The sequence below is a fragment of the Oreochromis aureus genome, linkage group 1, assembly GCF_013358895.1.
Source record: "Oreochromis aureus strain Israel breed Guangdong linkage group 1, ZZ_aureus, whole genome shotgun sequence".
NCBI lineage: Eukaryota > Metazoa > Chordata > Actinopteri > Cichliformes > Cichlidae > Oreochromis > Oreochromis aureus.
In genome coordinates, this window is record NC_052942.1 from 13,892,465 (window position 1) to 13,916,925 (window position 24,461).

General features: G+C 42.1%; 1 protein-coding gene across 1 annotated transcript in view; it reads left to right on the plus strand.

The window, feature by feature from the left end:
• Nucleotides 1-24,309, plus strand: part of fbn1 (fibrillin 1) — a 64,163-nt gene extending 39,854 nt beyond the window's left edge. The window contains exons 35-66 of the mRNA XM_031728834.2: nucleotides 40-165; nucleotides 2,736-2,858; nucleotides 2,976-3,098; nucleotides 3,223-3,390; nucleotides 5,377-5,445; nucleotides 5,558-5,683; nucleotides 6,808-6,930; nucleotides 7,021-7,179; nucleotides 7,274-7,345; nucleotides 7,435-7,560; nucleotides 7,658-7,780; nucleotides 8,546-8,671; nucleotides 8,753-8,869; nucleotides 8,959-9,084; nucleotides 9,179-9,298; nucleotides 9,865-9,990; nucleotides 13,676-13,828; nucleotides 13,951-14,013; nucleotides 14,106-14,225; nucleotides 14,308-14,427; nucleotides 14,510-14,632; nucleotides 15,153-15,284; nucleotides 15,372-15,497; nucleotides 16,128-16,334; nucleotides 18,120-18,245; nucleotides 18,463-18,585; nucleotides 19,085-19,201; nucleotides 20,994-21,122; nucleotides 21,217-21,336; nucleotides 21,782-22,013; nucleotides 22,091-22,262; nucleotides 22,681-24,309. Of these exons, the coding sequence (XP_031584694.1) occupies nucleotides 40-165; nucleotides 2,736-2,858; nucleotides 2,976-3,098; nucleotides 3,223-3,390; nucleotides 5,377-5,445; nucleotides 5,558-5,683; nucleotides 6,808-6,930; nucleotides 7,021-7,179; nucleotides 7,274-7,345; nucleotides 7,435-7,560; nucleotides 7,658-7,780; nucleotides 8,546-8,671; nucleotides 8,753-8,869; nucleotides 8,959-9,084; nucleotides 9,179-9,298; nucleotides 9,865-9,990; nucleotides 13,676-13,828; nucleotides 13,951-14,013; nucleotides 14,106-14,225; nucleotides 14,308-14,427; nucleotides 14,510-14,632; nucleotides 15,153-15,284; nucleotides 15,372-15,497; nucleotides 16,128-16,334; nucleotides 18,120-18,245; nucleotides 18,463-18,585; nucleotides 19,085-19,201; nucleotides 20,994-21,122; nucleotides 21,217-21,336; nucleotides 21,782-22,013; nucleotides 22,091-22,262; nucleotides 22,681-23,067 (4,403 nt within the window). The 3' untranslated portion in view covers nucleotides 23,068-24,309. The remainder of the gene's footprint in view (nucleotides 1-39; nucleotides 166-2,735; nucleotides 2,859-2,975; nucleotides 3,099-3,222; nucleotides 3,391-5,376; nucleotides 5,446-5,557; nucleotides 5,684-6,807; nucleotides 6,931-7,020; nucleotides 7,180-7,273; nucleotides 7,346-7,434; nucleotides 7,561-7,657; nucleotides 7,781-8,545; nucleotides 8,672-8,752; nucleotides 8,870-8,958; nucleotides 9,085-9,178; nucleotides 9,299-9,864; nucleotides 9,991-13,675; nucleotides 13,829-13,950; nucleotides 14,014-14,105; nucleotides 14,226-14,307; nucleotides 14,428-14,509; nucleotides 14,633-15,152; nucleotides 15,285-15,371; nucleotides 15,498-16,127; nucleotides 16,335-18,119; nucleotides 18,246-18,462; nucleotides 18,586-19,084; nucleotides 19,202-20,993; nucleotides 21,123-21,216; nucleotides 21,337-21,781; nucleotides 22,014-22,090; nucleotides 22,263-22,680) is intronic.
• The last annotated feature ends 152 nt before the right edge of the window (nucleotides 24,310-24,461 follow it).

The window sequence follows — 24,461 nt, forward strand, 5'->3', positions numbered from 1 at the left end:
TTTTGTGCTTACTGACTCTGTGTGGGTGTGTGACTGCAGATAGCGATGAGTGTGCAGAGAACGGCAACCTGTGTGAAAACGGCCACTGTCTGAATCTGCCAGGAGGCTTCCGCTGTGAATGTGACATGGGCTTCATCACCACTCCTGACGGCAAGGCCTGTGAGGGTAAGGCAATACAACACAGACTATCATAGTTCCCAGGATTTGAATGGGTGCCCGCATCCTAAATTATGTTGACAGTTTCAAAAAACAAAACCCAAAAATCGCCTGGTGCTATTTGTTTGTTTTGTTTTCCTGTTTATGGAAATAGCAGATCCAAACAGATGCTGCCTACTAATTATATGGATTTTTGGACATCAAAGAGGACAATATGCTGAGCATTAATGTGATTTAGGCTGTGAGAACATTTCGAAGGACTGACAACAACAGTGGAACTGATTTTCTGTTCACATTTGCTCGATAATTTAATGTTTCAACATCACGCTTCTGAAACTTGAAGCACACATCACAGCGTGCGAGCTCGTAACTATGAGATGTTTATCTAACTCAGGAGTGTATATCAGTTGTGCAACTGCCACAATTTGGTTAAAGGTTGTATCTAAGCTTTGTGATGGAGAAAAAAATGAACTGGGTGGAAGGAATTCTTTGAAAAAACTGGTCCAAACATTATTTCCTGCATGCAGTGTAATTCCTTGCAGCATAAAAAGGCTACGTATTAGAGTTGTAATGAAAGGCTGCTCTAAAAACAGTCTTATTCTTAAAATTAGTGCTTGAGATGCACAAGCTGCTTACACAACATACAGCTGTGGACAGAATTTTACTCATCGCAGGCATAAATTGTAATTTTGGGCTTTTGACGATTTCTTTGAACTGTTCTTTTGCCAGGGTGGAATGATTGCACAGCGTACACCTTTAATGACCCAAGCAAGAATTAGGTGCACAATTTTCAATTTACTTTTTTGTTTTTCTAATACACAAAGGGCCAAACTTATACATACAGACCCAATTATATACATAAACCCCCACTAATATCTTGTTAAATGTCTCTTAGCAAGTTGCAACTTGACCAGATGCTTGTCAAAAATTGGAAGAGTTCATTTAAATTGGTTGGCACATTCTTGACTTTTAAGTGTAGTCCATATATTTCCAACAAAGAGGAGGTCAGGGCTTTGGGAAAGACATTCCAGAAGCCTAATGTCAGCCTGCTTTAGTCATTCCAAAACCAGTTTGGATGTATGTTCAAGATCATTGTTGTGTTGAAAGATACCTTTGTGTCCAACTTTCAACGGTCTAGCTGTTGAGTTCAGGTGAAAATTAAGGATTTAGAGGTAGTCCAGCTTCTTCATTATTCCACCACTTTGTGCAGCATACAGGTACCATTGCTGGCAAAACAGCTCCAGAGTATGAGCATTGTGCTACCACCACAATGCTTAACAGCTGTTTCCGTTTTCTTAGGTTTGAAAGCCTCGTCTTTACTCCTCCAAACATACCTCTTACCATTACGGCCAAAAAGCTTAAAGATTTTCTGCAGAAGCCAGTGACACTGGTGTTCTAGCAGTTTCCAGTTCATGACACACTTGAGCCTGGGAAGTTCCCAGGTTGTTCTTGAAATACTAACCAATTTCCAAGTTACAAAAGTGGTGACAAATCAGAATAACTTGCATACAGTTGTTTGAACTGTTAATCTTGGAGTCTGCAGTTGTTTAGAAATGGCTTCAAGAGACCTTCGCATCTTGTGTAAATCTGCAGTTCTCCCTTTTAGATCGTCACTGAATTCCTCACACTTTCCCATTTTCTCAGTTTTAAATGAGCGATGTCAAACAAATGCTTTTTATGCTGGCAACTACTGGAAAATACTGGTTGTATTAAATTACAATCACTAAACAGAAGATAATATGCCAATTTAAAAGACACTGTAGAAGCTTCAACACCAAAAGATATGAGTGAGTGTATGTATATATTTTAAAACCCCTGTTGGGATTAGAGAAAATCCCCCCAAAATTAATACCAGTGAAACCAGTTATTGTTTTTAAAGCCATTAAAGATGTGTGCTGTACAATCATTTCATACTGGAAGAACAACAGTTCCATGAAATCATTAAAAGTCCAAAATTACCATGACACTCATGCCAATGATGAATATAAGTCCTCTTCTGACCACAACTGTATAAATTCTGGATTCCTAACCTTCATAATCTACTGACATATGATTCAGATTTGCAATATGTGGGAATCTCAACTGCAGGCTCTCTTTTAGGATGTTTTGATTGGGATGTATTCCGCTCATTTACTCAAAGTCTGAATAAAATATTAACTTGTTTTTAAGATTTCTTGTAAGCTGCATATGAACACATTCGTAACTTGTTGCAGATGAATGCTGAGTGCAGTGATAATGCACTGCAGGATTCAATTGAAAGAGCAGACTGACCTCATTGCACTGATGTGTCAAACATCCTGAAATAACCTGTCCAGTCCTCCCTCCATCAGCTCAGTCAGAGCTGGACAGTAATGACTTGTGCAGAGTGTAATGATGTGGAAGAGCACAATTTCATAACCTTGGCTACAGTTCTGATAGTGTATGTGTGCGTATGTCTGTCTGAGTATGTCTAGAGCTGTCATTCTGTAGCAGAGGTGAGTGGCCTTCACTTCCTAAAGCCGACTGCCAGTTTTCCACCGTGATCTCATGATCCACTAATCACTCACAGCTGGCTCCCTCTTTATCGCTCTTTTTCACAGACATAGATGAATGTACCTTTGCTGACATCTGTGTCAACGGACAGTGCCAGAATATCCCGGGACTTTTCAGATGTAAATGTAGCATTGGTTATGAACTGGACAGAAGTGGAGGCAACTGCACAGGTAAGACTGGTCCAGCTCCCCTCCATGGTGTTCCTGCGTCATCCAGTTGCTTTGTATTGGCCAAAAAATTGAAAGCGATTATTTATACATATAAAAAATTTACTTTGTCTTTCTCAGATATCAATGAATGTGCAGACCCGACCATCTGCATTAATGGAGTGTGCGTTAATATCCCTGGAAGCTACCATTGTAACTGCCCACCAGACTTTGAACTCAATCCCACTCGAGTGGGCTGTGTAGGTGAGACTGCAACACTAAACATATTTAAAACGGTTCTTAGCTTGTTCTATAACTAATTGCAAAGCAAAGGCTTAACCAACATAGCTGAAAATCTGTGTCTGTTTATGTGTGCGTTTGTGTGTAGACACTCGCTCTGGTAGTTGCTTTCGAGATGTTCGTTTGCGAGGAGATGCATCTGAAAATTTGGACTGCTCCAATGAGATTGGAGTTGGCGTCTCCAAAGCGTCCTGTTGCTGCTCCATGGGCAAGGGCTGGGGAAATCCATGTGAATTATGCCCGCCTGTAAACTCAAGTGAGTCATCACATTATCCCTTAGTAACCACACATTATGTACTTTTTGTTTTCAGTTCAACTGCGAGGAATGTCTACTCTAGCAAGAAATACTCATGCGTGACACACCTCCTGGAAGCCACAGCTTCTATAGCCCGAGCTCTGAACATTTCATCAATATACCAAAGGGTTAGACTAAATGCAGTGCATAGTTAGCTAACTTTAGTGTCTCTTTTTGGAGCTGATATACTCATTGGCCACAATTCAACATTTTCGTCCATTTCAGCTGTAGGCAGGCAACACAAACATCCGATGAATGATGATATGATGAAACTGGAACCATGAGGAAACATGCATTGGTGGCATGGATGCATCACACAGCTATAGATACCTGCTAATTAATATATACAAATAAAATTTTAGGATTTTACCTAAAGTAAAGACTTTTTGAAGCAGACTACAGTTGTGCATAAATCAATACTGACAAATAACCAATAATGTTATTTGTCAGATAAATGGATTAAAAAATGTTCCATGAGTCTCTAAATCCATAAGCAGAGCAAAGGTGAAACACACCTCACAGTCAAAGTACGGTTATGGGATAAGGCATAAGGAATAGACTAGGTGTGGATTGCAAAACCATTATTTGCACCAGGATGTCTTCCTCTTCTGTCAGCTGCCCCCTTTAGGGGTCGCTACAGCAGCTCATCTGCCTCCATCCCACCCTATCCCTAGCATCCTCCTTTGTTATACCAACTCTACATCCATGAAACGTCTCTGTGGTCTTCCTCTTTTCATCCTCCCTGGCAGCTTTATACTCAACATCCTTTGTCCAGTATCTCCACTATGCCTCACTGACTTTGTCTGGAAACTGCTCAACCTGAGCTGGTCCCTCTGATTTACCATCTTATAAAGCTTCCCTTTCATTCTCGCTGCTATCCTTCTGTCACAAATCATCCCTGACAATGGTTTCCACCCTGTGTGCGCTCCTGTCTTCACCTCTCTTGTGTACACATTTCTTTGGATGGCTGACCCCAGGTATTAAACTCACCTACCTTCACTACCTCTACTCTACTGCATGTTCACCTTTCCACCTTGCTTCTACTGACTTTCATCCCTCTTCTCTCTTGTGCATACCTCCACCTCTCCAGGATGTAAACATTTTTCTATATGCTCTTAAGCTCTTAAGCTTTTGGACCCTGGCTGAAGTGGTCGCTCCTGGAAATGCAATTTTTGACAGTTTCTTGTTGGCTTGACTGTTCACCCTGTATTCTTGTTGGTGGGATGGGTTGGCTTGTTAGCTGTTGGCTGTTTTGAATTGTGGTTGAAAAATTAGATTTGAATGTAGAGGAAAGAAAAAGATTTGGTGTTTATGTTTAATCAATAACCCTGTCAAATCCATCTATTTGCGGCAGGGTAAACAAAACAGACCTTAATTTCCTTAAACCAAACCTTAATTTCCTCAAATTAAGGGCATCTGTAAACTAATATGAAAAATCATATCCAAGATCAAAATATATTAATATACCAGAGTACATCAGGCGTCTTAAGGTGCAAACTAGCTGCTCTGCTTACATGCAGACTCACATGCTGGCTTCTCTTGCCATGCGATGAGTGTGTTTGCTGTAATTGCTGTTGCTGGTAAAGATGAGACAGCTTTGTGCAACTTATTTGGAAATTGCCAACAGATGTTTCAAAACATTACAGGCAATGACTCATCCTTTTCAGCTCAGGGAACTGTTTGCTTCTGTGACAAGAACAAAACCTTTTTCTTTTCACTTTGTAATTCTGAGTAGCTGCAGTCATGTCCGGTCCTCTGGGCTCTGTGGCTAACGCTGAGATCAGAAAAAGCACGACAGAAAACGAAAGGAAACAAGTGCATGACTAAAAATGTCTTTTTCAGGCACCTCGATTCATCGCAATTACTGGCAAATTCTGCAAATGCATGCTTCTGTGTTGTGCTGCTCTTGCTGTTTAATGTAATTCGTTTCTGTGTTTTGTGTTACAGCTCAGTACAAGACTCTGTGTCCTGGAGGGGAAGGCTTCAGACCAAACCCCATCACTGTCATCTTGGAAGGTCGTAGCAACATGCTATTATGCCTTTTTTTGTTTTTGAGGTTGCCCCTGGGTATACTTACAGAAACACCAGCCCACAGTGGTGCTGAGTTTTCCCTTTCTTTCGCCCACAGACATCGATGAGTGTCAGGAATTGCCCGGCTTGTGCCAGGGAGGACGGTGCATCAACACGTTTGGTAGTTTCCACTGTGAATGTTCAAGAGGCTTTGCCCTCAACCTGGACACCAGAGTTTGTGAAGGTATTAAGCACACACATGCACAAATAAACAAACAGGTGACCCATCCATCTCCAGCTCTGGCCCTGGGACATTTCACTGGGGAGGAAATTGAGTCCAGCCGTGGAGATGTTCTCTCAGTGACACATGGATAGAGAAAGAGAGCGAAAGAAGCACTGGGAGCAAAAAGGCAAAGCAAATATTGGACCCTGTTGTCCCATAGACAACACTGCAGCTCAATAAGTGTCTGCTCTACTTCTTGTTTGTTGCTAACCCAGCAAAGCTCAGCCAGAATGATGAGACAGCTGAGAGCGCTAACTGTGTCCAGAGGAGCGAGGCTCTGATGTGGTCAACTCTTTCCTCGGGGAAGTACGCAGTGTCCCCTGTAGGCACGCCAGTGATGACGGAGGGAGGAATGAAAGGCGATAAAATAGAAGGGTGTTTAAAAAACAGAGAGGGGAGGAGAGCAGGAGGCCTAATGGGGTTGACAGTGACATGTGACTGGCAGCATTTTAATTCAACCGAATATCACGAAATAGCGTGTAATAGACACGCCCGTCCACCGTGTCCATTTCACGCATGCAGTAAGTTGCAGTAACAGCAGAGGGGGATATTTTATTTCAAACCAACATCAAAATAATCATGGGAAAGTGTTTAAACAGACATTATTAACACATTTGTGTGTATATAGATACTAGCCCCCTAGCTTTATCGATTCTGCCGATTAAGGACCCTGGAATGTACTTGATATGTTTTTTGCTCACTGGCGGTAATGCATTTTCTGCATGTGTTTCCTTTTCACGTTTTGGACAGGCAAAGTGCGAAATGGACACGGTGGACCGGCCTGTCTATTACATGTTTTGCCGTCACACTGGGTTGTTTAATTAGTGTGTTTTTGTTGGCCAGAAGTACAAAAGGAGTTGCTCTGTAAAGTCTAGCACTGCAAGTCCTCCTTGTTTGTGGTCAATGAACTGTTCAGCTATGAGCTGGGCTGGGAGGAACAAGCATTGTGTTCATGGCTTTTTAGCAGTAATGCTGATAAAGAATTTAATATATTTAAAGGCGTGGACCAAAATATGTTTCAGAGAAGTAGCTGGCACCTTTACTGAAGCAATGTTTTTTTCCCGTGCTGCTCTCTCTGTGTACAGATGTCAATGAGTGTGAACGGCCAGGCATCTGCGGCCCCGGCCAGTGCTACAACACCATCGGGAACTACACCTGCATCTGCCCTGTGGATTACATGCAGGTCAACGGAGGGAACAACTGCATGGGTAGGTAGGCTTGCTGGGTTTTCACGATTGTCGCTGTCGTATTTAGGGTTACCTGCAACTCTGCATTTCTCGTAAACGCACCACACACAGACATGAGGAAGAGCTACTGCTACAGGAACTTTTACTCTGACAACGGAACGTGCGACGGCGAGCTGACCTTCAACATGACCAAAAAGATGTGCTGCTGCTCCTACAACATCGGCCGTGCGTGGAATAAACCCTGCGAACAGTGCCCCGTGCCCAGCAGCGGTGAGGTCTAGAACAGTAGAGTAAATACGCAGTATATACCAGCACGTGGAAGTGGCGATGAACTTGTATAAACTCGTGTCTCCTGTCAATTCAGATGAGTTTGCGATCCTGTGTGGCAGCGAGAGACCGGGATATTACATCGACATCACCACTGGACAGATTATTGGTAAAGATTTTCACACTGAAACGCTTACGTGATGAAAAGGAATGCTTCTCTTTTCTCACGCCCCCGTTGGTCTCTCGTTCATTTGACAGACATCGATGAGTGCAGGGAAATTCCGGGAATCTGTGAGAATGGAGTGTGCATCAACATGATCGGCAGCTTCAGGTGCGAGTGCCCCATTGGCTTCATCTACAACGACAAGCTGCTGATTTGTGAAGGTGAGGTTTGCAGTCTGCTGTAGAATCCCTGTGTTTTACTTTGGTTTTTTTATATTTATGCCTGCTGTGTGAACATCTCTGCCCCTCTTGTTGTCAGATATTGATGAGTGTCAGAATGGACCGGTGTGCCAGCAAAATGCAGACTGCCTGAACTTGCCAGGAAGCTACCGATGCGAGTGTAAAGCCGGGTACCGCTTCACTCCCACTGGGCAGTGTCTTGGTAAGGATGTGCTGGTTATTAGCTAAAAATGTATGAGGTATCAGCGGCACTCGAATTAGACTACATGTTTGTCTCCAGCCTCCAGTTTAGTCTCCTATAATGGCATAAAATGGAGATAATACAAAATTAGTGGAAAGATGCAGTAGAATTATAGAAAACGTTAGCCAAAAAAGAGCAGCCAGAAATCCCTCTGTCGTTCCCTTGAGGAAGATGCTAACTTCTCTGGGTCTTTCTGTGGCCTCACGCTAACACTCTGTCTCGCTTCTTCCAGCTATTTTATCAAATGCGGTTATGCGAAACTCTTTGAAGTGCACATTCTTGCCAGTTATTTGCCAGAGATAAAGCACCAGAGGCAGCACAGTGACAGTCAGCCTGAGACTGAATTCTTCATGGTGGGCTTGTTATTAAGGAGGAGAGAATGTGAAGCAGGTGTTGAGCTGCTGAACATGTGCTACAGCATATCTAAATCGTGTTGCTGTCAGTCTGGAGAGTCCTAAACGATAAATGAATGTTATGCCGGCATCCTGTTTTGCTTCCTGCTTTTCATGCAAGTCCTAACACCCAAACACGCTCAGGCTGGAGTTGATGATGTTACACTGGTCTCATGCAGTTTAATTATGAGTTACAGTGCAAAAGAATTTTTGGTCAGTTTCATGTATTATGAAGAAATTTATGAATTTTAGTGACTGTTTGAAGATGAAAATATCTAAATTCTATTTGAATGTGGATTCAAAGTGTGACATTTGTTTTTCTCTTTTCTCTCAGACCGTAACGAGTGCATCGAGAACCCCGGTATATGCAATCCAGGCCAGTGCATTGACACACTGGGAAGCTATCGCTGCGTCTGCCCCAATGGCTTCAAAGCAACTCGGGACCTGTCGATGTGTGTCGGTAAGCTGTGCTACTTCCCATCAGTCTCACCGCTGTTCCTCTGCCAGGTGATAAAACTGTGACGCTGCTGTGTGGTTTCAGACGTGGACGAGTGTGAAAGACAGCCCTGTGGAAACGGGACCTGCAAGAACACCGTAGGCTCCTACAACTGTCTCTGCTACCCGGGCTTTCAAAACTCGCACAACAGCGACTGCATAGGTGCGTGTGTGGATGTGAGTAAATAAAAAGTGAAAAAGAAGAAGAGCCACCGCATGTGTTCATTATTGTGTTGCCTGTGTGCCGAGCAGATGTCGATGAGTGTGCGACGCAGAGGGGCTTGTGTCGAAACGGGCAGTGTATCAACACAGTGGGCACGTTCCTCTGTGTGTGCAATGATGGCTATGAGCTCACTTTAGACGGCAGACTGTGCGGAGGTAAGGAAATGCTCTTTGTCCTTTTTTATACTGATCTAATTATGATATAGATATGTTCTATAATATGTGTGTTTATATCATCCCTTTTCCTCAGATATTAATGAATGTGCAGTGAATCCAGGCACATGTGGTGCAGGAACTTGCCTGAATTTGGATGGTTCTTACAGGTGTATCTGCCCACCTGGCTACCACCTTCATGAGGAAACCTGTGAAGGTAGAGCATATAAATCCAATTCATTCTGTGTTGTGGTTTAAAAAAAAACCCTGAAATGTGAAAAACAAGAATTACTGAAGCAACAAAATGCACATAGAGGCGAATTTCTGCTAACATCTAACTTAGACTAGCTTAGATTAGCTCTACTGGAGTGCACCAGAGGAGGGGAATCTTCGTCAGACACCCCTCTTCTTCCTTTCACATGTGAGAGTAAGACTGAGCCAAAAAACATAGATTGTTTATACAGTGGGGCTGATGAGGAGATATTCCGGAGACTTCAATACATTCCTGCTTTGTGCTGAGTTCCTAGAAGAACGGAGGAACAGCTCTGAATTCTCAGCATCAGAAGCAGCCACAGCAGCTGGTTATTGTGATAAGTGAACATGTAACAGTGAGGCAACTGCCTTCGTGCAATTATTCACGAGCGAGATTACACTGACTTTTAGATGTGCAGTGACATACTGGAAACTGGAATGCTTCTAATGGTACAAAATAGAGGCAGGTTTTAAACAACTGGAAATGTAATTTAATGAGGTTCACGATGTCGTTTCTGTCTTTTATGTCAGACACCGATGAGTGCGCCCAGTCACCTGAGATCTGTCAGTATGGAACCTGCTCTAACACTCAAGGAAGCTTCAACTGCTTGTGCCCTGAAGGCTTCCAGCTCTCTGCGTCTGGACGCAGATGTATAGGTAACTGCGTGTGCACGTGTGGGAGTGAGAAGGACGGGAAAAGAAGCTATGAAATTATAGCATGCATTTGCTTTTACAGTGAAAAGTGAGCACTAGGGGAGACTAAGCAGCAGCCAGTGGTGTCAGGCTTTTCCTGCTCTTTCATGATAGCACACTGTGTTCCAGCTGGTTCTGCTGCTGCTGCCTCAACAAGGCCAAGGGTGGCTCTGAACAGATCACTTTTCCATTTCCTCACTTGTGTGTGTGTTTATACAGTATATGTGTGTATTTTGGATTGGGTGGGGGTGCGCTGAGTCCTCTGCTAGGGAGTTCCCTCTCCAAACACTGAAGTGATGACATCATCAGAAACGTTCGACTGAAGGTTAGGGGATAAACAGGAGGAGTTCGGTGGAAAGTGAGTAACACTGGCAGTAAATTAGTTTATGGTTTGTGTGTATTACTGAGAAAACACTGATGATGGTGAGATTTCCAAAATGCATATGTAGTTTCTATAGCTGCATAACCTACAACAGCCCTTTAACATATTGAGGAATAACATTGTTTTATTTTAGATTATACTCGTCATAATTTAGCAGACTGGAACAGATGTACATATTTAGATTTGACCACAAACCCTAAATTTATTTGTACTAACCGCTCTCCTCCGTGACATCTGTATTTTACATGAATGCTACAATAATGAATGAAGATGTAGTTCTCTGCCACAAAAGGGATTATAGCATTATGCAATATAGTGTTAAAGCAGCACAAGTTAAGAAGAGTTATGCAGCCTGCATATGCAATAGCAGAGAGAGTACTGACAGGGACAGGAAAGAGTAGAAAGACTCCCTGTTAAATCTAAAAACAAGTTTAAAGTCCTACTTACATACAAAATCTTGAATCATCAGGTCCCATCTTGTCTTAAAGAACTCCCAGTACCATATCACCCCAATAGAGCTTGCAGCTTTTAGACTGCAGGCTTACTTGTGGTTACTGGGAAATTTAACAGTAGTCTTAGTAGTAGTCTTTTGTGGAACCAGCTTCAAGTATGGATTCATGAGACACACTGTCTCTACTTTCTGGATTAGGTTTAAAACTTTCCTTTTTGATAAAGCTTTTAGGGTCAGGTGACCCTGAACTAGCTCCCTTTGATAGGCTGCAATAGGCCTAGGCTGCTGGGGGCTTCCCATGATGCACTGAGTGTTTCTTTTTCACTCACTATTTGATTTTAAACCCCGCTTTGAATTTAATAATTATTTATTATTCATCTCTAGCTCTCTTCCACAGTGTGTCTTTTTCCTGGCTCCCTCCCCTCACCCTAACCCATCATGGCAGATGGCCGCCCCTCCCTGATCCTGGTTCTGCTGGAGGTTTCTTCCTGTCAAAAGGGAGTTTCTCCTTCCCACTGTCGCCAAGGGGGTCGTCTGATTGTTTGGATTTTCTTTGTATTATTTTAGTCTTTATCTTGGAATATAGAGTTACTTTAGGCGACTGTTGTTGTGATTTTGTGCATCGGTGATGGTCACTGAGGTTCTTTGACATCAATAATTTATTAGTGATCACTGTCCTCTGTGCAGTTCTAAATTTGAACTGTATGTGTAATCATTCGTGACGGATATTGTGACAGCATAGGTGCCACAGAGATGCTTTTGATGTCATTTCCATTGACGTCTATTGATTGCCTGGAAACAGGGAAAGAAAATGAGACGACCCATCAAAACAAACTCAGCTTCAAACTCAGCACTGCGATTAGTAACATTCCCAGAAATGAACCTCACAAGTTTAAAGTGGCTTGAAAGAACAAATGTCGAGATAGGGTGAAGGATATCAGTAGTTTCTCTATTAGCAGGATGTTTGTTTAAATTCACAATCACATTTTTTGGTAACAGAATCATTCACAAAATGCAGATATGTGGTGAAGAAAGAGGCTGTGAATTTCATGTTTTTTCTGGCATCGCAATAATCGATAATGGTAGGAAAACAGAAAGAGAGAATAGGAGGGTGATGACATGCATGATTAGTCCTTGGATGGAACCATTTCAGTGATTAGGGGAGTTGCATTTGCAGTATTTGGTATGTGTCTTAACCACTTGGCCACCAGCGCTCGCCAATTAATGATATGTTTTAAATTATAATGCTTCAGTGGTTTTGCAAATGAACATAATTATAACTATTAAATATCTGTCACCACACTTCAGATCGTTGTCCCTGCTGTCAGTGTTAGCCGACAGTTGATTTATTTAAAAGCTAGTTTTTTTCCAGTCGATTCTCTTGTTGATTTTAAAAACCCCAAAACAATTTATTTCTTTATTTCACAATTTTTCTTTTATAAAATACAAATATGAAGGAGACATGGACTTGGAGATTGCAATGCACCCGTGCATATGTGTACATATACTTGCAAGGGGCTGTGCACAGAGCTCCATCAATCTCTTTCACAGAGAGGCTGACAAATCAGTTTCATGGAGGAAAGTAATGTGACACTCTCTGACATTCTCCTCACAGCACCAGGTGTTCATGTATGTGATCTTTGCTCCTGAGCCAGGTGTGTGAGTGATCTATGGTGGTCAGAAAGCTTATTTGTGTTGAGTTCACTGAAGGCCATTGCTAGCAGGAGAGCGAAACCATATGCTTCCTATTACAAGTAAGGGGCTGCTTAGTCCTGCAGTAACCAGACACACACAGATTGGTGAGTGGAGATAATTATGCAACTTCAGTCTGTTCGATTAAAAAATTAAAAAATGGTTGAAAACAAGAACACTTTTTCTCATTTCAAGGTTCTGTTTTGTAGTTTTGATGAAATAGTCGCTCATCCAAGAACACTGATGTAATAATCAAGTCGCAGGTACAAGCACTATGTAAGACTTTACAGCTTCTACATTGTGGCCGCAGAATACCTGACCCCAAGCTTCCTTCTTTTTAATTTTCTTCTTCATATTTTTCATGTAAAAATTTAGGATTTTGCCACACCGATTAGGAATAGTTTCTTCATTCTTTTGTGTTAGTTTCATGTCTTGCCCTTGAGCACTCTGGCACCACCAATGGCTCAAGCTCAGATCATTTATGCGCCGAACTTTTGGACCCCATGACTGATTTTTTCCAAACTTTTCCCGAATTGTCACGGATGATTTTCGGACTAAGCCTGCTCATTATTCATTCATGTGGATTTTTGATTCTCCAACTCTTTTGTCTGTTACAGCCAATTGTTTGTGGCAAAGCTTCCAGAAAATGAAAGGAGACTGAAACCAACAACAGAAACAAACAGTCAGGAAGATGGTGATCACAGTGATTAACTTGCCATAACGACTCAAGACCCCAGTTTGAGAAAGCACGAAAAAATTTGAATTGTTTGAAAAAGCAGAGTTTTGTCATATTTGCCTTAATCAAATAATCTTTGTGCCTGGGAATATTGCAGGATTTCTTGAGGCTGAGGCTGTAGTGAACCAACCAGCTATGGATTTACTGATTTATTGAATTATTCAGAGGCAACAACAAACTTTTCTTACAATCTTTACGGTCATCAAATAGTTTCTCGAGTTATCTGAAAGGTTTTTAGATTTTCAGAACCAGTTGTCCTCTGCCAAAACAAGCCAGACAGGATCCTGACTTGATATAGATTATCTTGACGACATTGCGCTTCTAGATATTTCATCCATCTGTTTATCACCATTCACTGATCTTGCCTTCTCTATGTGTTATCCGGCAGATGTCCGTGTGAACTACTGCTATACCAAGTTTGAAAATGGGCGCTGTCAGGCTCCAAAACCTCAAAACACTACCAAGGAAGCGTGCTGCTGCATCGGCATGCCTGGTCAAGGCTGGGGAGACCCCTGTGAAATCTGCCCCATTAAAGGACAGGGTGTGTATTCTACACATAACACAGACACTGCTGCGCAAAACACATAGATGCGAGAAACCAATCATATTCATGTAAGCTCATGATCAAAACGTTTGATGACTTTTGACATCTGACGGTTCCAGAGGGGTATCGCGATCTCTGCCCTAACGAGGGATATCAACGTGGGCGAAATGAACATCCAGAAGGTAAATAGGCTGATAATAAATCTGCATTTTCTTATATCTCTGTTATGGTTGTGGCATGCAATTTCACTCTGTGTTGACATTTCTAATTGTAGATATTGATGAATGCGTCAATAATCCTTGTGTTAATGGCCAGTGCATTAACACAGACGGCTCTTTCCGCTGTGAATGTCCCATGGGATACCGCCTTGACATTAGTGGAGTCAGATGTGAAGGTCAGTCAAGTCATTCTCTTTTTTCTTATCCTCCTGCTTGCTCTTTTAGTCATTCTCAGTCGCTTTTTTTCCTTCAATACAGACACTAATGAGTGCGACATCGGAAATCCCTGTGGAAACGGCACATGCACTAATGTTATCGGTGGATTTGAGTGTGCGTGTGATGACGGCTTTGAGCCTGGGCCAATGATGACCTGCGAAGGTATCCGAAGCTGTATCTGAGCCCCCGTTTAGGTCATGGATGTCTTTGTGTGTAACTTGTGGTTTTTCTGTTTCCGGTCCAGACATCAACGAGTGCGCCCAGAATCCTCTGCTGTGTGCCTTCCGCTGTGTTAATGTAGTGGGTTCGTACGAGTGTAAATGCCCAACAGGCTACGTGCTGCGGGAGGACAGGAGGATGTGTAAAGGTATAACAGTAAAATGACTCACCCGTGTAGTCAGAGTTCGCAGGTCCATTAACTGGAACGCTCTGGTAGAAATTCTCACAAAAAGCCATGCCAGCACCTTCCATAAAGTTACATAACACACTCTCGCGCTATTTCTGTGAGATCCTCAAGGGTTCTCTGTCTGGGATGAACTTAAATCACTCTGACAACTGTAACCGGCCGAGTCTCTGTTTACACCTCTGATCTCTCATATACCTCGCACGCCATAGCAACAGTTGTATTAGGAGGGAAGCGGTGAGTCAGGAGGAACATGTCAGTGTCTATAACGTCACTGTTTACATTACAGCTCCAAACAGACCAACTACCCCACTACAACCCTGTTATCAATCCAGAGCTCAGTGTTGAATTGAGTGGTTAGATTAAACTCTGGCGTACTTTGTCTGAGTGTCTGTGTAAGTCACCTGCTGCACAGGCATGAGTGCATGTGGGCTTGTTAAGGCTTTTGCATCCACTTACTCTTACTATGCTGTTTGTCTTCCAGACCAAGATGAGTGTGCAGATGGTATAGATGACTGTGACAGCAGAGGCATGACCTGCAAGAACCTGATTGGTACATATATGTGTATCTGTGCACCTGGATACACACGGCTGCCCAATGGAGAGGGCTGCATGGGTAATTATCATGGTGTCGTACTGTGGTTTTACCTTGAGTACATTTAATATAGTATGCCTCTTTACACTGTGTGTCTGTCTGCTTTAGATCTGAATGAGTGCACGGCCAAACCGGGTATCTGTAAGAACGGCCGTTGTGAGAACACTGTAGGAAGTTACCGATGCAGATGTGACCAAGGATTCATTCCTAACCCCACTCAGACAGAATGTATCGGTATGTACACTGTCATCAATTTAAGGTTCTGATACGAAGAGAACCCCTTTATTTAGTATCTTCTTTATAGATTTACATCTTTAAATTGCTGTCAGATAGATGAGATTAGGAGTACATAATTAAAACAAGTGTTTGCAGTGTCTAGCCACAGAGATATTAATTGATTAAAAATCATCCATACTACTTAATAGTTTAACAATATAAATAATTTAGACATTAATATACTGTATGTGTTTTGGAAGAACAGAAAATGCTGAAGCTGAATTTAATGTCTCCATGGGAATTGAACTTTACCATAATGGTGTCCGAGTCTTCCTAAAATAAACAAGGGTCTGTTACTATCAGCAGAGGATGGAGCAAGGAAATACTGCTCAAAGCCTTTCTTCCTTGTCTAAATATATAGTACACCTCTGGATAGCTGTTATGTGTTGAGCATGGTGAGAAAACCTCCAGTGGGACTTTGTAACTGTATGGCTATCTTCCTCCTTACAGACAGTAGTGATAGAGGAGTGTGGTTTATCTATTTATGTCTGCTGTGTGAGGCCAGGCCCTGTCTGGGTGGTTTGGTCTGTTTGCTGTTATTGTCTCGCTCTCACGATCCTTTCTGTGTGTCTCTCTCTCACCCTGCAGATAACCGTGAAGGCGTCTGCTTCACTGAGGTTCTGACCACTCTGTGTCAGATGACTTCTACTAACAGGGTCCCAGTGACCAAGTCAGAGTGTTGCTGTGATGGGGGCAGAGGATGGGGTAACAACTGTGAGCTCTGTCCCTTGCCAGGGACGACCCAGTACAAGAAGATGTGTCCTCTGGGACCTGGGTACACCACTGATGGAAGAGGTAGCTTAATGAGTATTTAGTAATCCACATTTACTTTCTATAATTCAGAAGCGTTGAGCTGGAAGTCACCAGATTTGGATGACACAGTGAAGTGCTAAGTTATAAGCTAATTCTAACTAGCTTTTCTAGCAAGGTTCATCGACTGTAAACAGACACAGACACCTTCTAATTAGCGCTTAAAATGCTAGATTTTCACTCACCAAAGCTGAAGCACTAACTTCTAGGACACTCTGTGCGGTTAGCCAAACAATAAACAATCATCATTTGAAAGATAATTAAATAAAAAAAACATCCAAAAGGTAAAAAATCAGATGGACAACATCAACACAGCTGTATAGCCTATCTGTTCCTCGTGCTATACAGTTATCACTTTACTGGCACCAAATATCTGTATTTTTATTAAAACATGGCGGCACTCTGATTTGATGTCCTGCAGAAAATGAACCAGTTTTTGTGGTGAAGAAGATCAGGGGAATGTAATCAGAGATATTTAACTACATAACACACACTGCAGTGAATAAACACATTATTGTGCCATTTTTTCCTTCAGTTACCAAGGAGATTGGTGATTTTTTCGAAATATTACTCTGTGGTTTATAGTTACTCTGTGATTTCCACATTGAAAACCACAAACATGGTTCGGCGCTTAAGTGACTATAATTAGCTGAGGTGAAGCCTAGCAGAAAGCTTCAGCTTACAACAGTTTATGTTGGCATCCACCTATCAGTCACAATGGACATGGGCTTAATAAAGCTTAACTTTGAGTCTTAATACAATTTAAACAAGTAGATTATCACTAAATTCACACCCCATTCAGTGAGCACAGAGTAGAAAATTAGCTATGACAGATTCTTTTTTTGTACCAGGTGCTAAATGTGTGTGTGTGTTTTCCCCCAACTCTAATCTTAGGCATTTTAACACGAGTCAATGGGGACTGAGTCCATTTTGCAGCCTGAAATGGTCTAATAGAGGAACTTTTTGACACTTTGACTCAGTTTTTCAGTCCAGAGAAAATAGTAATCAAACATCAATCGATGAAAAGGAATACTATGTATCTTTTTATCTGCTTTTGCATTAAGTATCCCTGTTGGTGTGAGTATATGCCAGCAGGCAGTTCCTCCCTTGCTGAACTCCCTTGACATTACAAGGCACAAAAGCAGCATTATTTTAATAATTCCCTATATGCCTGTATTTGGTCAATACAAATAACAATGACAAGGCTTTCTGTCAATTGGTGGTTGTAAGCCAAATTTTAATGGACTGTTAACATGATCCCACTCTACACTCCTACAAGTTTTATCAGACGTTATTCAAAACTTTTCAAGCTATTGTGTTTACAGACATAAAGAATTACACACACGCAGTCAAACGCTGCAAAATAGTGCAAAAAACACAATACAGGACACAATAAAGATGAGTTGAGGCCCTAAAAATGGGGCCAGTGTTAAATTTTTCTAAAACTGCCATTGCGTGTATGTAAACCAGAAACCATAAAATTCTGAGTAGTGAATGGTTAAATAATATAAGATGGTTGTTGTTGTCTGTGTTGACATCACTTGCAAAGCATTAATTTTTTTTCTGGTTAAAAAAAGTTTTAAGATCAGTGATTTTATACCTGAAATACATTTTTTAATTGATGGTGCGTAAAAGAACGCATAACAGATATTTCCTCCGACTTCTGTGGAACTATTCGGTCTTTTGATATGTAATTATTGTCAAAACCTGAAAAAAAAAACAAATCTTGAACTAACTTGAAGTAAGCTGGCATTTCTCATTTCTGTCCAGATATTGATGAGTGTCGTGTGATGGGGAACTTGTGCAGGAATGGTCAGTGTATCAACAGTCTGGGCTCCTACAGTTGCATCTGCAAACCTGGCTACACTGCTGACATCACTGGCACGCAGTGTGTGGGTAAGGCTTAAATTCACCTCCAGTGTTTACATGGAATTGAAACCTCTCGTTCTCATTCCTGCTGTCTAGTAAAGAGCCCAAACTATGTGGGTGGACTGCCCACACCACTCCTATGAAAAATGCAGCTCGGGTCTGTCTTTCTCATGATCTCTGTTTATGGAATTTCTGGCTACAGGATCTGTTTCTTTATTTTGAATCACTCTGCCTCTCCCTCTAGATGTGGATGAGTGCATACAGGCACCAAAGCCTTGTAACTTTATCTGTACGAACACGGAGGGACGGTACCTCTGTTCCTGCCCCCGAGGATACATCCTTCAGGAGGATGGAAAGAGCTGCAGAGGTAACTTGCACAAGCACCAAAAGAAGCCCACAATTAAGCCCAGTGGTTGTCACATCACTTGATTTCAGCAATTTTCATGCTTGATTTAGTTTCCAGGTTGGAGCTCCTACATTCTGCGTTCTGCTTGCCGTCCTAAGAGTCTCACTTTTGAATAATGAATGCAAGTGTGCCCTTTGCCTTTGACACAGTGCATCTGTCTGTATCTGTGTTTATCAGGCGTGTTTATACGCCTAAACAAATAGTGCTCATAGTGTTCTTTATTTACCATAGTTTTAGCTTCCCCCTCTACAGTACCCCTCTATGTTTCCGGTGTCTAGTTCATTTACAGTTCATTTATAGGTCAGTGACTGTAGAAGGACTGGAATTTGCTTGAAAAAGAGCAGTCCGCATACAGTAGAGCAAGTAGTAGTCTGACATGACTCCGGCCCAGTATCTTAACTATAAAGTACGAAACGGATTCAGTTGGGAAATTCATTCTTTATGTTGTTCTTGTTTACAGATCTGGATGAGTGTTCGACCAAACAGCACAACTGTCAGTTCTTATGTGTTAACACCATCGGTGGCTTCACCTGCAAATGTCCTGCTGGCTTCACCCAGCATCACACTGCCTGCATTGGTAAAACCACATATACAGTCTATACAGTCACATACAACATCCGGTGATTTTTTTCCCTTTAAATTCTGAATTGTCTTTATTCAAACTGCCTGTGTAGTCCAAACAGGATTTCACACAGACTGTTGGTCTTTTCACAGAAGAATTTTTTAAAGTGTCATCCTGCCCAGCTCATAATAGACACGGGAAGCACTGTTTTGTCTATTTCTTCATATACCCATTAAATGTTAATGGACTCTGGCGGATATCACGCTGATCTTATTAGGCCGGTCTGGTTTGTAGTCATGGCAGCTTAGCAATGCTTGTTATGGAACATTGCAGTAGATCGCCATGACAACTCCAAGCCTTTTTTCCACACCATAAAACGGCACCTGAGACCTCACATCAAATCAGTGTCAGGGAATCCTCGGGTTTGGCTTTTTTTAGAGTGTAACCCAAATGGCACACAGCAGGTGTGGATGTGCTGTTAGTCTATGAGTAATGAGGTGGGAAAAACATGACTGTGACGCAAAACTGTTGTTCCAGTCATACTATGATTGCTGTTTGCCAACATTTCAGAGAAAGTGGTACAAAATGAACCTCCGAGTCATAAGAGGATAGTGTAATTTGGCTGTGGATTCCAAATATGCTTCAAAGTTGACCTAAATTGTTTTTCCTTATTTCAATCATATGTATGATTCACTAAGGTTCGTGCTCATCAAACAAGTTGTTCAGTGGGGAAAAGTAGTGGCCGTTTCCAGACATATTATAGATACAACACTTCTTCTCTCTCCAGCACATCTATTTTGTGCATGTCCAGCACCATCATTTTTTTGTTCTTCACCTCTGCTAGACTAGCTTGTGTCATTTCACGTGCCAGCACAATCTTTGTTTTAAATGACCCCTCTTTCAATCAAGCCATTTTGATCCTTTCCCTTTAAGCCAACTTTCATGTAATTGGCTGCCCCTCATAAACAGTGGGTGGGTGTGTCTGCTATAATCACTGACCAAATTAAGAATATCCACTGTCCTTGACATCTTACAGAAACAAGAGTAAATAAAACAGTTTGAGCATTTACTAACATGCGGTTTGCTTGTACATGCACTGATCTTATTATGTGAATCTCTACCCATGTTTAGCATGAATCCACAACTGTAATACTTTACATCCACTGACACCAGTAAGGAAAATCATAACGTGTCCACTTTAAATCAGCTTTGAAACCCAAAGTTGGGTTGCCTGGGGACAAAGTAGACTATCCTGCTATGCTTTAGCAATATGTCCCACGCACTGATTGTTTCTTCAAATGGAAAGCTAAACTGCGAACGCGTTAGTAGTCTTTCTAAATCTCAACCAACTGTGAAAAATAACAACACATTTAAAAGCTGAGATTTAGAGATTACTCTGTTTCCCAGCCTGAACTTCAACGTTGTGTTCAGATTTAGACAGATTCATTTCACAACAATCAAACCTGTTTCTCAAACACTCACTTCTACATTTTTTTCCTGAAAATTCTTGTTAATGAGCGCTGGCTTTTCTTTTATTCCCAAGGTCAGGAATTCAAATCTAAATATTTGTTTTTGCCACTTCTGATCTGATCTTCGTTCGGCTGATTAGGGATTTTATTCTTGAACCCCTTTCAGACATCAAGACAGTTTGTACCAAGAGTTTACAGTAACCTGACCTATTTTTAGAGGCTGGTGCCAACTGTGAATGAATTTTTATTGACTCAGCAAGTCCAAATCAGGGTAATGAGCCTTTATGCCATGTTTCCAGTTTTACCCTTGTCTGAACCTTCCCTTTTTGTCCATGCAGACAACAATGAATGCGCAACAGACCCCAATCTGTGCGGCTCCAATGGTGTCTGCCAGAACACGCCAGGCAGCTTCAATTGCGATTGCCAGCGGGGATTCTCATTAGATCCTAACGGACAAACCTGTGAAGGTCTAAAAACAATTTGTTCCAACCCAGCATCAGCTGATTAATCACAGGAAAAGACTCTTTGAGTAATTTTGTCTTGTGTGTGTGCGTTTGACAGATATGGATGAGTGTGACGGCAATCACAGATGCCAGCATGGCTGTCAGAACTTAGTAGGTGGGTACAGGTGCAGCTGTCCCCAAGGCTACCTGCAGCACTATCAGTGGAATCAGTGTGTTGGTAAGTAATACCGCTGTCCTCTTTGACAGCAAATATAGCAATTCTTTCATTTTGGAATATCCTCATGACTTGGTTGCTAAAATATCAACCATATAGCCTTGAAGTTCTCCAACAGAGTCTATTTTATTTGAAAATGTTCTGATATTTATTGTGTTAGTGCTAATGAACGATTGAAGTAGGTAAAAAATCAAATAAAAGGGTAACATCAAAAATGCATTTGGTATGTAAAATAGCTAAGCTATCGAGAAAGCAATTATATGTACTGTGTATGTCCTGATGTGTGCACCGCCGAATAAACAAGTAGTGGTTAGTTAAATCTCTAATTTTAGTTTGAATGTCTGCACATATTTACGACATTCGTTGCAGGCTTTCCCAGTATTGTTTGTCTCTTTTAACTGGAATGACCCCGTGTTTGTTTACTTCCCGTCAACTTCCTGTGACCCAGATGAGAACGAGTGCCTGAACAGCCAGATCTGCGGGGGAGCGTCGTGCCACAACACCCTGGGGAGTTTCCGTTGCCTTTGCCCCACCGGCTTCAACTACGAGCAGACCAACGGAGGCTGCACGGACATCAACGAGTGCTCCACGAGCCAGAACCCATGCAAGTTTGGCTGTTCAAACACGGATGGAGGCTACTTATGTGGATGTCCACCTGGGTACTTCCGTGCAGGACAAGGGTAAGTAAATGAGCGACTGCGGTGGTAACGTTTCCTCTGTGTTTATAGGTTACTGATGACTTTACTTTTGCTTTCAGACACTGCGTCACAGGTTTGGGCTTCACAAGTCCTGGACAGGGAAGTGAAATGGAGGATAATTCCCTCTCACCCGAGGCCTGCTACGAATGTAAAATCAATGGCTATCCCAAGAAGGGACGCAAGCGTCGCAGCATTAACTCAACACAGGAAAATCCTCTGGAAGACATGCAGGTATGTATGAAGCACACTGTCCCCTGTATTTTTTAAGAGAAATTGAAGGTTTTGAAAAGTTGATGGATTCTGTAAGAGACACTACGTTTGTATTTGACTACTTTAAGTCTTAATAAAATAAATAAATGAAGGTCTCTGATTTCTTCCAAAGAGTTTCCCCCCCTATAGCAGGGAAAGGCCTTGTAACAGAAATGGGACCAAAATCTTCATGTAAAAAAGGAAATAACTTTGTGAAAATCTGTATTAAATGACAGATCTACCAACCGATTACAAGTTATTTCCTTTCATAATGTCTCCAGCTTCTAGTCAGATTTAATTAACACTGATTCACAGATTCACTCTGCTGTGTTTGCACATGACTTTACTCTTGGACATCTTTAGCCTCTAAACTCAGCCAGACCACATTTTCTCTTTGCAGCTAACTGAGACAGAGGTGGTCAGCCTGGCCAGTGTGGACATCGAAGACACTCTCCAGTTCCACCTGAACATCAATGACCTGAGTAACCGCGACCACATCCTCGAGTTTACCCCGGCCTTAAGCACACTGAGCGACCATGTGCGTTACAGCATCGACTACGGAAATGAGGAAGGCTACTTCAAAATCAACCAGAGGGAGGGTGTCAGCTACCTGCACTCGAGCAAGAAGAAGGGCCTCGTGCCCGGTGCATACTACCTTCATATCAGCAGTATGCCCCTGTACAGGAAGAAGGAGCTGGCTGAGCTGGAGGACCAACATGATAAAGACTACCTCACAGGACAGCTGGGAGACATACTGAAGATGAGGGTGCAGATAATCCTCCATTAACCATCACAAGACTGAGAGAGGCAGATGTTGCCAGCAGCTGCTAATCCAGTGTCAAGCTCACAGTCCCCCCTGAAAAAGGCCAAACATTTCTGACTCTGGGTCAGCAGCTAAGGGTTAACGTCTACTCGCTCTAACCGGGAGAAGGGCTCGCCACCAAAGAGACAAGACGGGGGTGGGGGTGGGGGGATGGACTGTTCTGTGTCATTTGATCACCAAAGATGATTCTGCATATCATAGGTACAATTTCTGTGGAAAGTATCCACCGAAGGTGTGAAAGATTCCAGTCGAAATAAAAAGCATATCACCCCGACACACCAGCTGCGTTTAAATCAGTATTGAGGGTGTGGATAGGGTTTGTAATTGTATGGTTTAATCTTGTATAATGATATGTGGAATCGGATGCCACATTGAAGGGCTTGTGGACTGCAGAAAGCTCTAAGGGCCAAGTTTGTTTGTTTTCTTAGAACTCAGCTTAAGTGGCGGGGGGATAAAAAGAAAGAGGCGAGTCCCAATAGTCTGAAATAAATTCATTTCCTCCCCTCAGGTAAATGACTATCAAACCTGGATACACACATTTCTTTGTTTCCCCAAATAAGGCTTAGGAGAGGAGAGGAACCCATTGTGGACTATTGAGATGTAGCTATGTCGGAGCTTGAACGACTCCTACCGCATATTTGAACTATGCTTTTCCATTTTTCCTACTGACTAGAATAATTCATATTTACTGGTGCTAGCAACACATCCACATAGACTTTTGAATGCACTCAGTAGTGAACAAGGCGCAATCCCATTGGCCTTTCTGAAGGTTTCATGTCTTTGCAACAGTAACAGCTAGCTTCATAGCCTGCCTGCTCTCCTCTATACTACATGTAAATTGTGTTTATACTGTAATAATCAATGCCACTTTTAATCTATGAAGCTTTTGTAAACTAGAGGAAGCCCCTGGAATAGAGGGGAAGGGGTTGTAATGGTGCTTATAATGACCAACTACTTCCTTTGTAAACTGTGTATACATACAGACACACACACACACACACACACACACACAAAACACATTGATGATGCCAAACCTGGGCCTTCATGATTATGCACTGAGGTCTTCATGGCCACATATTCTCTCACAAGTCAAAATCAGTGCTGCATTGCAATGGACCAGCCTGACACCAGTCTGTGTTCCATGTTCACATCAGTGAGGGTTTAGATGTAAATTCACAATAAAAACATTTTTGGAGTACATGTACTCACTGCTGTGCTTCCCCCTTTATCTGAATTGTATTACCATTGTAACCAAGTTGAGCAGGCACCTATATGTCCTCTTTCTGCACACGTTTGTATTAAGTAAAGGGAAGTTACCAAGTCTCTGGCAGATGAAATAGTTTGAGCAGATTACATTC